The following is a 13,747-nucleotide window of genomic DNA, read 5'->3' as shown; positions in this document are numbered from 1 at the left end:
ACTCATTGTATTTGCAGCAGAGTAAGTGGTAATATCTCCAAAGCACTGGTTATTGATGTCAGAAAAGCAGGTGTCATTCATACTAAACTGCAAACACATGATTTTCTGAGAGGAGGGAGATGATAATGCTGACATCTATATTATCGCTGAGCTAATAGCTCCAACACATACACAGTATTATGCATCTCTCTTCTCTCTGCTTTTTGGTATTAAAATTAGGGAGTATTTTTACTGAAGCTGAGACTCTAGACTGCAAGGTTATAATTTGAGTGTCAATGAAATTACTACAAACCTTCCCAGTCAGATAAATATTTAGATGGCTATAGATGAATCAACGAATAAAGTATCGTGCCATTCACTGTTTCCTACCTTCATCATCATTCTTTTTTTTCTTTTCTCTGCTCCCTCTTACTGCATGCTAGCCTTTTGAACCAAGCTGAAGGAAGGGTTTACAGTTAAACTTGAGTAGACCAAGAGATTTTGCTTCAGCAACTATTCACTTTGGCAGTACGAGTATAGGGAGATGGAGAGAAAACAGAGGAAAGGCATGCTTCTTCCCTTCTTTTTATAAATTACAGAGGCCTGTAAAAGTCAAACAAGAGAAACTCAATCCAGCTACTTTGAAGTTCCAGCATATTTCTTTTTATTTTCTAACTGAATTATTTGGGGATATAGGACTGGAGGAGGCTTATGAGTCATACGCATGTTTTCCTTGTTATTGCAGGCAACCTATTTCACATAATTCCGTTATAAATCAAGATCTTTTAGTTTAGCTCCTGCTATTTTTGTTTGACAGATGATTTAGAAGATCATCCCTGCAGTTAAAACCTTGTAATGGCCAGCTTAAATGTTTCTTTGACCAAATCTGGAATGCCTGAACTTTGTGTTAGCAGAGTATGTCTATTAATTAGCAAGAGATTAATGCCTTGTAATGAACATTTAATGCCATAACATTTAAAAGATGATCTGATAAGATGATGGTGTTTTCCTTATTCTGTATTTAGTAATGTGCTTATCTGAAATGTGCAGAGACAGTAGAAGGAAAAAAAACGGAATATTTGTTTTCTTCAGATCATTGTGTAGTGTTGCTTTTTGTATCAGATAGGTGAGAGATGTATTTTATTAAAGCCCTTATTCATTGGATTTGTTTGGGTTTTTTTATAGTCGTCCTCTATCTTCTAAATGGTCTGCAGCCAGCCCAGCAAGCCTTGCAGGCAGAGGTATGCTTATTGCTATATAGTGCACGATTGTTTTTAATGTCATTTTAGTTTAAAAAAAATGCAGCTTACAATTTTATAATCTTTACCATTTACTCTGTTACACAATTGAATAATGATATATGCCTTAGTTTTTACATATTTTTAGTTGTTGCAAAATTGCAATCTGTTACCAAATACAAGACATTATCGGCTATGTATTGCCACTGTTAATTGATCCTGTTTCTTGAAGTTTTCTCATTGACCAGTCATTCTAAAAAGAGCAAAGCATTATTCTATGATCTGTTCATGACTATTAGGCTTATGGCAATTGGAAATGAAGAATTATTGTACCTCTGATCTGTTCTAGCATAGCTGCTGTTTCTTATGAAAAAAATAAACTTGTAATTCAAACTGTTTAATTTTGCCTGGGTTTTCAGAATTGAATCTCTCTGTTCTCTTTTCTCATTTCTTTGTAACTCTTGGTGAGTAAATCATTGACTCCTTTTTACAAGTGGCCAGTTATTATGAGTGCTTGTTTTCTGAATACCTGAATTGTTAAGAGGGAGTCAAGTTTTGAAAACATGCACTGATGGCTAAAATTAACTGAGCTGAATAGTTCATATTCAACTAATAACTAGAGATGAATATAAAAATATTTTACAGAAGATTAGGCTTTCCAGTAATTCAGGCATTGAACTTGTCCAATTGCTATATCTCTCTGATGGCAGTTTCTTAGCTGATGTGTGGAAATAATACTTGGTCCAGTACCACAAGGGACACTGAATTGCCATGAATTTGTGAAACATTCAGTAATGTAATGAACAAACCACATAAATATTCACAGTTGTGTCATTTGTATTACAATGGGAGCAAGTAGTTTGTATAGAGTAGTGGTAAAATTTCATACTGAATGAAGATGATGAGAAAACTATTAAAAAAAAATACTGAATTGATTCTACATTTGAGTATAGTTGTGTGAAGTGATCAAGACTGGAAAATGCAAAAAAAAAATTGAATGACTCATGAATTGAAGTATTAAACCAGCTGGACAAGTCAAGGACTTAGTTCTTTAGCTGAATTTCAAGGGCAACCAACCAGGTCTAGCGTTTCAATACCTCTTGGACATGTATGTTTGCTTTTAACCTTTTAATAATACTGTGTTTAGTATTAACCCATAACTTTTTCTTTTTAGTTTCAGGAAGCAGCAGCAAGAGTGTTCCAAGCCCAGGAACTCTGCAAAGGTCTCGCAGTGACATTGATGTTAATGCTGCCGCGGGTGCAAAGGCCCGCCATGCTGCTGGGCAGACAGCCGGAGCAGGACGCTTGTCCGCAGCTGGTCTACCTCCAGGATCATATGCGTCGCTAGGTGAGGGATATATATTTACTGTACTGTGAAATATTTTTTTTTGTCATTTTTAGTCAAAAATGTTATGAGAAAGTACTTCTACATTTGAAAAACTTTCATTGTCATTTTTAGTATTGTTGGGGTACTGCAAAAGACCAAGTGTTCTAAAGTAAGTTACCAACTTTGCTAGATGTCTTATTTTTCCTTCTTTTGAAAGAATGCTGATGTAAAGAACGTATCCATACTATGCTCTCTAAATGTGTTAATCTGGAAATATTTTAAGTATCTGAAGGAGTGATACCTTCCCTTAACAGAGGGTGGTGATCATGGCTCCTTTCTGGTTTTAGGAGCAATAAGGAAGTCAGTGTTAGAACTCTTTCCCATTTTACTCAACTCTTTGGCATTGTTGTAAAATAGCTAACGAGATTCCCTTGTAGTAAGTGGCAGCTCTTCCATCTATTACAGAAGTGTTTTAGGTACTAATGTACAGCATTGTTTTGAGAGGTTTCTTCCTAAGCATGCTGATGCAACTGTGTGTGTGTGTGTGTGTATGTATGTATGTATGTATGTGGGTAGCAGTCCTCACTGGCAGGGATACTTGTTAGACATAGAAGGTGCTACAAATAAGTCTACAGAAAAGTGTATTTCTGATAGTGGTGGTGTTAGATGCTAGGACTTGCACTCAAGCTAAACTGAACCAGCATGTGAGGAGGGTAAGAGCAGGAGGCATGTCTTGGTGTTCTTTTCAGGTTATCCATAATACAGAGGTTTATATGCAGGAAATGAAGTGCAGCATTCATAGTACACCTATTTTCTTCCTGTCAGCCTGTGTGCCAGCTAGATCGCTGAGGAGACAAGTCCTAATGTCAGTGTTGCCAGACAGAATCACAGGAGAGGCAGAGAAATACATATGAGTCTTTGGATTCACCTTGTGTTTTGGGAGATGTTAGCATACACTTAAGCTATGTTTTTCAAGGTTTTTCGATTGTGTTTTTTAATTCAAACTTCAGAGTTAAAAAATATTTGAAATGAGTTGATGCTCTTGTGTCACTAGTGCCTTCTTGAAACGGTTTGAACACCACTTACTTTAGGATTAAATTTATAAGCGCTGGCAATGTTGACTAAAAGGAGTAGTCTCAAAATCGGCCTGTAACTTAAGGTTGTGGGTGCCCTCTAGTGCCCACAGGGTGAATCGAAGATAGGCACCAAAGTTAGCTGCTCCTTGCTTGGTGGAGGAGGCATGCCTGTGGCTATAACTTGATTGTGGATGAGCCTCGTTGCCTCCTAACCAAATGTCAGCATGTCTGAAATATATGGGATGATTATTCTCCAAGATCACAGTGTTGCCTAGTCTGCTTCGGTGCACAACAGCACACGTATTGAATCTTAGACAAAGCTGGCATTCAGTGCTTTTGGGAAAGCCAAGCAAAAGTGACTTAGAACATAGTGGTAGAAGCAGCAGCAAGTCAGAGGTCAAAAAAGAAAAATGAAGAAAGAGATATCTCTTTCTGGTAATGTATCTTCATGCTGATGAAATGAAAGGACTACTTTGGTCTTTTGTTAAGATTAACAGAAATTTAATTCTCGATTGGAGTACTGGTGTGCTTTCGGAACAGTTTTAGGGCTGTGCAGTTCATTCCCAGCATTTTGTAAGCAGGGATTGAGAAGGGCACAGAGGTCTCCAATGAAGTAAACAGTGGTGTTTTTATGCAGGAAAATAACAGAAATAAAGAAATAGCTTATTCTGTTGCTTGGGGGGGGGGGGGGAATACATAGGCAGTAAATCTAGGCTTTTGCAAGACTTGAGTAGCTGGAAAGTTTTGCTTTGTTAGCAGGTATAATCGTGATACTTTCGTAGAAGAATACAGTATTGAATTGAAATAGCAGAATGATGTGGTGCTAGCAATTTATAGTAAAAAAAATTCAAATCCTATCATGGATAATTTAAGGGAAGTGATAGTCAAGAAGACAAAGGCTCATGCAAAAAGAATAGTGCTTGTACATACATGAATTAGATAGACATATGTCTGCAGTATTTAATATTAATGTATTTTCCTTAATTAATGTTTTATGACTCTGCTGTGAACACCTTTATTCTAACACACTAAGTTTTCCATGTTTCTTTGCCTGCTTTTTCAACAAAGAGGATACTTCTGACAAGATGGATGGTAAGAAATTGTTTAGTCTGCTCTCTAATCCTAATAAGTATTGTTAATATCTTTTATGTAAAATACTTGATGTTTAATACATTTGTCTTTTGATTAACAAATTCTATACTGTGTTCATTAATCCCTGTATAATCTTGATACTTTAATGTGTGTGTTGTTCTATTGCTGTATTTGTCAATATTCTTTGAATGATTGGTCTGGAAATTGGACTTTATTTCCATTTAAAAAATCCTACTAAATCACAGTTACTCTTCCCTTTTATAACTAGCTGTAGTTCCATCATGTTTTAGTTTTACCAGTAAAGACAAATTCTGGGATTTTTTTTTCCAGAATGGTAGTGGGAGAGCAGAAGATTCTTGACAGAGTGATTAGGATTTTTTTTTAAATAAAACTAAAATTCTCTCTTTAAAAAGTACTCTTACCAAAACCTAGAGTCTAGCTACCTAATTTTAAGTGCCTGTAAATTCTGTAATCTAATGTAATTTTATTAAAGAAGAGTTTGCTAAGACCACCTACCTGTTCAGATAGCTTACCAAGTTATTCCAGCTGATTTTTTTCCTTAATTCATTGTATTAAACACCCTTAGGGAGTAGGCATATATTTTCATTGTAATTGCCAAGCAGTTGAGAATCAGCCTTTCGGCACTTGTTAGCCTTTTTCAGGTATGTGTAAGTAATGCTTCCCATATCAGAAATTGTCTGAGTCCCAACTTGATGTCAGTAATTCTAATTATTGCTGGGAAACTCTATAAAAGCCAGTTATGTTTGCTACTTATTAAATAATTATTGCTACATGTATTTTAACAATTTCCTAGCACATTTAGAAGGAGGAGTCGACTACTGGAAGCAAAGCAAATGTTATTTTTCCTTTCATGGATTATCTAGTCTGATGAGAAAATAATTATACTAAATATGCACATAGGTGGAAACAAGAGGAAGGAAATCCTCTTAAAACCTTGAATCCCGAGCTACTTTTTGGAAGAATTTGAGCAGAGATTAAGCAAATATTGCAGGTGGTAACCCTACTTTCATAAAAAGAGGTTTTTGTACAGTATTACAGCGTCTTTCTCACTTCCTTCCATATCAAATTTCCTTGTGTTGCATATAGTAGGATTTATTTCTAACTAGCTGTACTAAACACCCTGAGCTTTTGCATATCGTCGCAAGCAGTAGAGGTTCTCAAGACCAAATGTATAGGTTGTTCCTTTTGTTCAGGCCAGGAGTCAAAACTAATGGAGGTGTCCTGTACGTTTGTCTGAAAATAGTGGAGGAAGTGATACACCGGTGACCAAAACAATAATCTTTTCCTACAGGATATCCATAGGGATGAATGAACATGTCTTGACTTCCAGACTATAGATTTATGATACAGTTGATCTGACCTTATGGCCACCAGGAGGAATTGCCTGTTTCTCCTTCCCTCACCAATCTTGGCCATGTATTTTCACCACTTCTTCCACGAGTGCTTTGTAATACTCGGTTGTGAATCATTTTAGGGAAACAGACTCCAGAAAACTGATTTTGTAAAAAGAAAAAATTAATAATATTCTGTTATTTGGCTTCCTGCACTGACAATCAGTGAGCCTTTAGCTGTTTAGATGCTGGCACAAGGTTGGGGGAAGGAGAAGCAGAACCACCAGCTCCCTGTTAGACTGGCTGAGCTGTGGCATAGATCTAGCTGCCTTCCAGGGCGCACGTGGGGAAGGATGTTGTTGTGCTCTTTTGTTGGCTGGGGGAGGAGGTTATATGCAAACTGGCAATTTTGATTTGGTAAGCTGAGGCATTCTACAGACCTGTTTCTGTAAAGTGCTTTCTGTGCAGAAGAATTGAAGTTTACAGTGAGTTAAGTTTTAGAGGGGGCTGGTCACGATAGTGTCTTGAAGGCCTACCAGTATGGAAGAAGTCATAGCCAGGTTTGCTGAGAAGGTTAAGTTTAGGCTAGTGGAATACACTAACAAACGTTTTAACCATTATAGTTCTCTTACAAGGCAGGAACAGTGTTAGACTGAAAACAAAAATGGAGTTACCATCTGATTTTTGAGGTATTTAATAAATTGTATCACAATGTGAAAATATCTTATTCAGATTTGTGTTTCAAAGGAACTGCAAGAGAAGAGGAGTGCTGTGTTGACATCAATTGTTACGTATTGATGTCAGTAAATTGAATAATGTTTGACTCATTCTTATCATAAGTCAAGCCTTTATAAACTTGGCATACTTGGTCAAGTGTGATCTGGTTTCAGCAAGCTCAGCTTTTCTGAGCAAAACTTGATCTTGTGTGTAGATTTTCACAATCATCATGGACTTGATTCAAATGAATCCTCCTTTCTCACGGCTTCTATAAAATTTTCTGTGTCCAGTTTGTGAAGCATTGTCCTTCTGTTTTATTTTTCTCAGGGATAGTTTATAATAGTATGTTTTGTGTTTTTGGAAGAGCTTGCACTAGAATATTTGGAGTAAATATCTGCTTGATCTGAACATGTCATTTAGTTGACTTGATCTCATACAATTTTTTCCTATCGATTTTCCTAAAAAGTTTAGAAGGCAGTGCTACATACTGTATTCTTGTAAATCACTACCAATGTAGTATTGCTATTTCTTGATATTCCAGTTCACTTCAAAAATGGAGTTGCAATACAGGCGCTCTAGACCTCTTCTTAACTTGATAAGATCTGTTGAGACTCGTAAGATTATTAATCTCAAAAAAGGAATTGAAGAGAAATAGTATTGTTTGGAATATCATGTATTTTATTGTTTTTTCTGTTTAGGAACAGCTTCTGAAGATGGTAAGAAAATATTCTGTTAGAATAGCTAATATTTTCAGCTTCATGTTTTCATTGATACAAACTAAGTTTTAAAAGTAGAATTTGATCTTTCTGGGGCTTTGTGGAGGTTCATGACTCCATATGGCTTATGCATCTAATACTTGGTTGTCATGTAGCATTTTTAAATTCTTTTGCTTTATGATTTTAATCCTCAAGCTCTCATCTGCAGTAGAAGTGTCATTGCTTAATATTTTTAGTGTGAAAGATATAGGAGCTTTATAGTTTTGCTTTTTTTTCTCTTTAGCGAATCTTGTCGCAGAAAACTTCATCAAATGTGCTCATGCTCTGGGAAGCAGGTGCTACTATTATTCATCTCTGAGACTTGGGAATTCATTTTCAATATGCTATAAAAATATTTAAATCTATCATCTAGAGAACAAATGTAGAGACTCTAAGTGAGTTAACAATTCATTTGCTTCACAAATACAAACTTTTTTTTTACTTTGATTAAAATTGAACCAGGTTCCAAGTGATAATTTAACACAGTATCCAAATAGTGGCACTCTGTATTCTTACATTTTTTGGGCCAAATTCTGAACACAGTTACATGCCTTGCAGTTTCACAGCCCTCAGTGGGAAAACATTGCCATTGCACGGGGATAACTAGTAGAGTTTGGACCAGTTGACTTAAACCCATATTGCTAGCACATTGTTTTCTAATAATTTAGTGAATAACCTCCTTTATTCTGACTCTCTCAATAGATTCTCTTCTATGGCTATTCCCTCCACTTGGATGAATAATATTAACTTGGTTGGTCTCCAAATTCTGCTGTGGAAAGCCTAAAGAGGCTAGAACTATATAAAAGTCTGTGTGTCTAGTTCCTCTGGGTCAAATACCAATTTTATACATCTGGAAAACATTCCAATTTTGCTGTTTTAAAGTTTGGAACTAGATCCATGCTGTATGAGCTTTGGGGGTTTTATTATTGCAACTTTTAAAATTATGTTTAGACTGCTGGTTTTGTTTTCGTTTTGTTTTTGTGTTGGTTGAGAGGTTGGCTTAGGAAATGTAGTACAGAACTTTAGTACTTGCTTTTAGGAATAATCTTGCGGTTACTTGCAATTCATCCAACTGGGGTCTTCCTTTCTTTAGTAATTTCATCGTACTGTCTGACCATTGTGAGGAACATGGCCAGTAATGCATAAAGGTTTAACCCAAATGCAAGTTGGATTGGCATTCTGGAGAAGTGAATTCTGCTGTTGTAAACACTGTTTAATCTCTCTGTTCATCAGTTCTCCCATCTGTTGAGGAGAGTAGGATTTCTTTATTTCATGCCGATACTGAGTTTTACTGAAGCGATCTGTGCAAAATGCTGTAAATGTCTTGGGAAATCCTGTAGAATTATCCACGACCATGTGCACAGCCAGGAAAGCAGTAGAATTGTTAATAATAGGAAAGTTAGTATTTAGTTTTCTAAACAGACGAATGCTGTTAGGAAGATTTCTTAGAACCCTATTCAAAAGATAACCAAGGTTAGTTTTGTTGTTTTATGATAGCAACAGTAGAATTATTAGCACAAGTAACTGTACCTATTACATTAGTTGTACCCATTGCCTGCTATATCTATTTAATAAGATTCCCTTCTGTAATAAAATCAACCTATTTATGTAGGATGCAACTTGCTAGTTCAGGGTGCTGAAATGGTAATGTGCAAATTCCTTACTGAAGCATGTAGAATCAGAGAACTATTTTGATCCCTCAACTGTTAAATCCTTGAAGATTTTCAAATTTCTACTAATTATCCCAAGTGAATTTTTACTGATTATGTAATGCTTCATTTTTATCTATAGAAGGTTAATAAAATACTAGAAAATGCTTCTGATGTTTCACTTTCTACATTACTATGGAAAAATTGATTTGATATCGCTTTTATTTTATAGGACGTGTACGAACAAAGCTTTCAACACCATCTGTTGGTATTGGAAATTCTAAAACAGATTCCAGAGGACGAAGTAGAACCAAAGTGGTGTCTCAGTCTCAGCGTATGTATTTTCTGTTTGTGCGTTATACTCAATAAAGAGGCCAAATGTTTAAGCATATATTCGTTGACCAATGGCTACAGTCAAAGTTATTTTTAAAAAAAGAAGCTGCATACTGAGTTGTTGTTCTGTGCCTTAGGTTCATCATCGCCAGACCAAAATGAAGGTATTTTTTTTCAGTGTTTTGGGTCAGTGGTATTTGCATGCTTTTCTGATTTATGTTGTTTTTCTCTGGATCCAATACTAGGTTCAGTCTTAGTTTGCCAAATAAATTAGACAGCATAATAGGAAATAAAATCTATCCCTAAATTCTGTCTTCAATTATAACTTCTCAACATTCTTTTTCCCCCCCATTTCTGCCTCTCTTTTACTGACACCCTTGCTTCTACCACTGCCCCATGCCCCCACCTCCCCCCGGAAAGCCCACACCACCAGTAAAGTTCTGTATCAGTTAGATGTAGTACATGGCCAATATTATAACATATTACAACATGGCTATATTATAGCCATTATCTTTACTTTTCTCTGGAATGAAAATATGAAACCCAAGCCTTATAATCTCTTACTTAGCTTATACTGAAATCAAAGGTTAAAACAAGCAAAGTACTATGTGGCAGCTGATCCACAGTAATTTTCTACGTGTATTCTTTAAACCACAACAAATGCAAAATGGTTGGCTTAGTTCTCAGTCATTAATTAAAAACACACAGTTAGGTAACGCTTGTTGTGAGCAAGTGGTGATGTTACTGATGCATTGGCTGACCCATGGCAACTTGTTCATTTGGCTGGGGTCTCCAGGAGACATCTGACTAACATACCTGTAGTGTTCTCAGGTGTTACTATTCTCATCTCTGTCCCAGCTACCTCTCAAAGGTTACTGTCTTCCAACCTGAGCTGGCAGAATGAGCTTCACCTACTGCAGTTTTCTGTCCAGCCAGTATGTAGGCTTCTCTCAACAGGAACTGGGATATTGGTGAATTATATTAAAAGGGAAATGGCAGAATATACTAGACTACCAGAGCAGGCCAGGGATGAATATACAGGGGTCTTTTTCTGCCACCTCTGCTCCACAAGCAACAGCTGCTCTCAGAGGAGTGAAGGACATATAACCTGCTGAAGTTAGATTCTGCAGAAAAAGATTTTGGAGCCCTCAGGAAACACACCAATGTCCTAGGCATTAGCATGTAATTTCAGAATGGATAAAGATACATGGATATGTGTGTGTGTGTGTATATATATGTGTGTGAATATATGTATGTATATACATACATATATACACACACACACGCACTATATTGTATAGGTCGTCTGTATCAGCAGAAGACTTCAGCTTAGGGTTTTGCATGTAAAGATTCACTTTTTTGGTACAGACAGGAATTTTCACTTCTGTATCGGTAACAGAAAACTAGTTCACTTTTGGAATTAAGATAGCTGTTACTTAACAAATACAGTTTTTAAAAGTGAAGTGCATTAAATGCCTGAATTAAATGAATTACTATGAAATTAATGAAATTAAATGAAGAAAAATTAACAATGACATTAAGAAAAATTAACAATGACATTAAGAAAAATTAACCACTCTTGTAGTTTGGCAGCTGTAATGTTTTGAGGTCAGCAAATTATACAGGTTTTGAATTTTCTAGTGTAATTATTGCCCTATGCCAAACCTTATCCTCCTTCTTTTAATAAAACCCCTTAATTCTGCATTTAATGGCAGAAACCTTTATCTTCTTATCAGTGACTGCATTTATCATAACTAGAATGACTTTAGAGGTCAAAAGAGCACCAAAGGTAGTTAACGTCAATCATCTGAGAAGAGTTTGTTTTGGTTTTTCTATGTTAGAGTACTTCACACTGGTTTTTATGACAGATCTCATTTTCCATCAATACAGTTGGATGAAACTTGATTCAATATTTGCAGGTTTTGTGAAATAAAACTTTGAAAATCTGAACAGAAAGGTTCAGATACTTAAACAAAAAGAAAAAAAAAACCTAATAAAAGTTCTCGTAATAAGTAAAGTTTTTCCTGGATAGTGCTCTAATCTCTCAATTCTTTATGGGATAAGAGCTTGCAAATAAAGCCAGTTATTGCCTGTAGCAAAGGTTATGCAATATTTTTGTATTGTTTTGTTTTTAATATATCATAAGCAAAGAATAATTGAATAAATAATTTAAGAGAAGAAAAAAATAACAGTCCCATCAAATCACTTTTTCACTTTAGGAAAAGCAGTAAGCAATATTTGTAATACTCTTGATTAGTATTAGGAAAGTTCTGAAATAAGCTTTTTGAAAATAACCTAGTACCTTGAAGAATGTGATAAAATCTTAACAAGTTAGGGTGGTTAATAAACTGTTTGGGGGTGTTAAGTATTAATTGAAGACTTTGTGACTATCATTGTCATATGTCATTAATAAAACTGACTGCATATTCAGAGAAATAAAAATAGAAACTTTTTCAGTTGCATTTTTGGAAACAATGACAGGAGGTTTTTTTTAAGAGAATTCATTTTTCATAGTATTAATGTCTAAAGAGATGAGTTCAACTGCTGTTGAAATAACTAGATGCCTTTACATGTCATCTGTGAAAATTAAATACATGAAATTATCTTTTTAGCCTTTTACCACTAATTCTGTTCAGAACTGATGCCTTCAGACTACCCTTTATAACCTTTCAGTGGGGGAGAATAAGAATTCTGAGATGTTTTAAGGAAGATAAACAGGGCAAATACAAATGGACAGGTGAAGGGGAATTATCGTGCACCGTATGCCTGCTATTTGGGTGATACTTTTTTATGTAAATGAAAAAATTCACAGCATTGTTGGGAGCAAGATGCTCAGTGTTTTCATAGGGGGGATTATTTTAGTTCCCCCACTAAGAGTAGGTTTTATATTAGATTTAAGCTTGTATTTCTTAAAAATGACTGTACTGCAGATGCTTTTGTAAATTTAGGGTTAAAACTGTGCTTCTGTTTAAAGATCATTATATGAAAGACTTGCAAATTTGAATACTTTTACAAAAATACTTAAGTTTAGGACTTTAGAAGCCCTTTCCTACTGCTATATTTAAATTGTAACATATAATAAATGCATATACAATCTACATCCTACATTATTTTATTCTTATGTATGGAAAAATTTGTTCTTTCTTTTTCTTTTCCCATTCTGTTTGGTTGCCAGGTAATTCAGCAAGGTGTGCTACAGTTATGTTATAGCCTTAATTCAAAGAAAAAGAACAAAATTTCTGAATGGAAACGAGTTCTTATTTTCAAACATCAGATGAATTATAAAAGAAAAAAAATTATATGCAAGTCTTTTCAGATGTGCCATTGTGAAAGTTTTTTTTGTCATCCACCCCACCTGCAGCTCAGTTCCTTTACTGTCTGTCTCAAACAAAAATTATGTTTTGGCCTTGCGTGTAATTTTTGTTCAGCTACTGAACTTTTAAACTTTTTTTTGACAATCTAATATTCTTTTAAAGTAATTTTGAAGTCTACAGTTTCATGTTTAATTGAAATTTAATTCTTCAGTGTTATCCAGTCATTAATTAGAAAGCTGAAGAATTGTGATTTGCTTGTGCAGCTTTGCTTCATCTGCTTTGTACATAGCATTTGAGCTTAGTACTTCAACTATGGAAGCTACTTAAAAGCACTGCTTTAGCGTAACTCCTTTGTGGCTTTTTTCCTGTGTGAAATGACTAAAGCTTTCTTATTTCCATTTGCCATCCATTTTTAATCTGCTCTGCTCCCTCCCTCTTCATGGATTATAAACCCCTACCCTAATCCTGCCTTTACACTTGTTCAGGATCACAGTCTGCTAATCCCATTGGTGGTAAGAGTCTACAGAATTTGTGTATGCATCATTGTTTGATCACCTGTTTACATATTTCATTTAAGGATCCTATTCAGCAGAAATTCTGGCGCACTTTTCCACACTCTGCACTGATCTGATCTGATGTGTTCATTATTTAGCAGGCAGCAATGTGGGGTGTTTGGCAGTTTGCAGTACCTTTTTAGTAGCTTCTTCCTCTTTCATCATTAAGTTAGCCTCAGTTCTTCAGATCTACTATTGCTGATAGTATTGACAATGGTATGCCAATGCCATTGTTTTTAGGGTAATATTTTCAGGCTGTTAAGCTTCACTTGGTGTATTTAGGCTATAGTGGCACACTTTGTGGGGCAGCCAGATGGAAAGATACAAAGCAGTAGAATGAGCAGATGCATTCCATCAGTAT

The 13,747-nt window shown here is 35.5% G+C and overlaps 1 protein-coding gene across 27 annotated transcripts in view; it reads left to right on the top strand.

Moving 5' to 3' along the window:
- Positions 1-13,747, top strand: part of CLASP2 (cytoplasmic linker associated protein 2) — a 151,273-nt gene that overhangs the window by 93,513 nt on the left and 44,013 nt on the right. For 10 of the 27 annotated variants that reach the window (XM_064506459.1, XM_064506470.1, XM_064506466.1 and 7 more), the window contains 7 exons: positions 1,165-1,220; positions 2,392-2,565; positions 4,689-4,712; positions 7,480-7,497; positions 9,418-9,519; positions 9,656-9,682; positions 13,318-13,344. In XM_064506459.1, coding sequence (XP_064362529.1) covers positions 1,165-1,220; positions 2,392-2,565; positions 4,689-4,712; positions 7,480-7,497; positions 9,418-9,519; positions 9,656-9,682; positions 13,318-13,344 — 428 coding nt within the window. The remainder of the gene's footprint in view (positions 1-1,164; positions 1,221-2,391; positions 2,566-4,688; positions 4,713-7,479; positions 7,498-9,417; positions 9,520-9,655; positions 9,683-13,317; positions 13,345-13,747) is intronic. The other 17 variants (XM_064506474.1, XM_064506471.1, XM_064506469.1 and 14 more) reach the window with 7 other exon arrangements.

Source organism: Dromaius novaehollandiae, chromosome 2, assembly GCF_036370855.1.
Source record: "Dromaius novaehollandiae isolate bDroNov1 chromosome 2, bDroNov1.hap1, whole genome shotgun sequence".
In the NCBI taxonomy this organism is placed as follows: domain Eukaryota; kingdom Metazoa; phylum Chordata; class Aves; order Casuariiformes; family Dromaiidae; genus Dromaius; species Dromaius novaehollandiae.
Note: the sequence above shows the minus strand (reverse complement) of the source record. Positions and strands in the feature narration are given on the sequence as shown.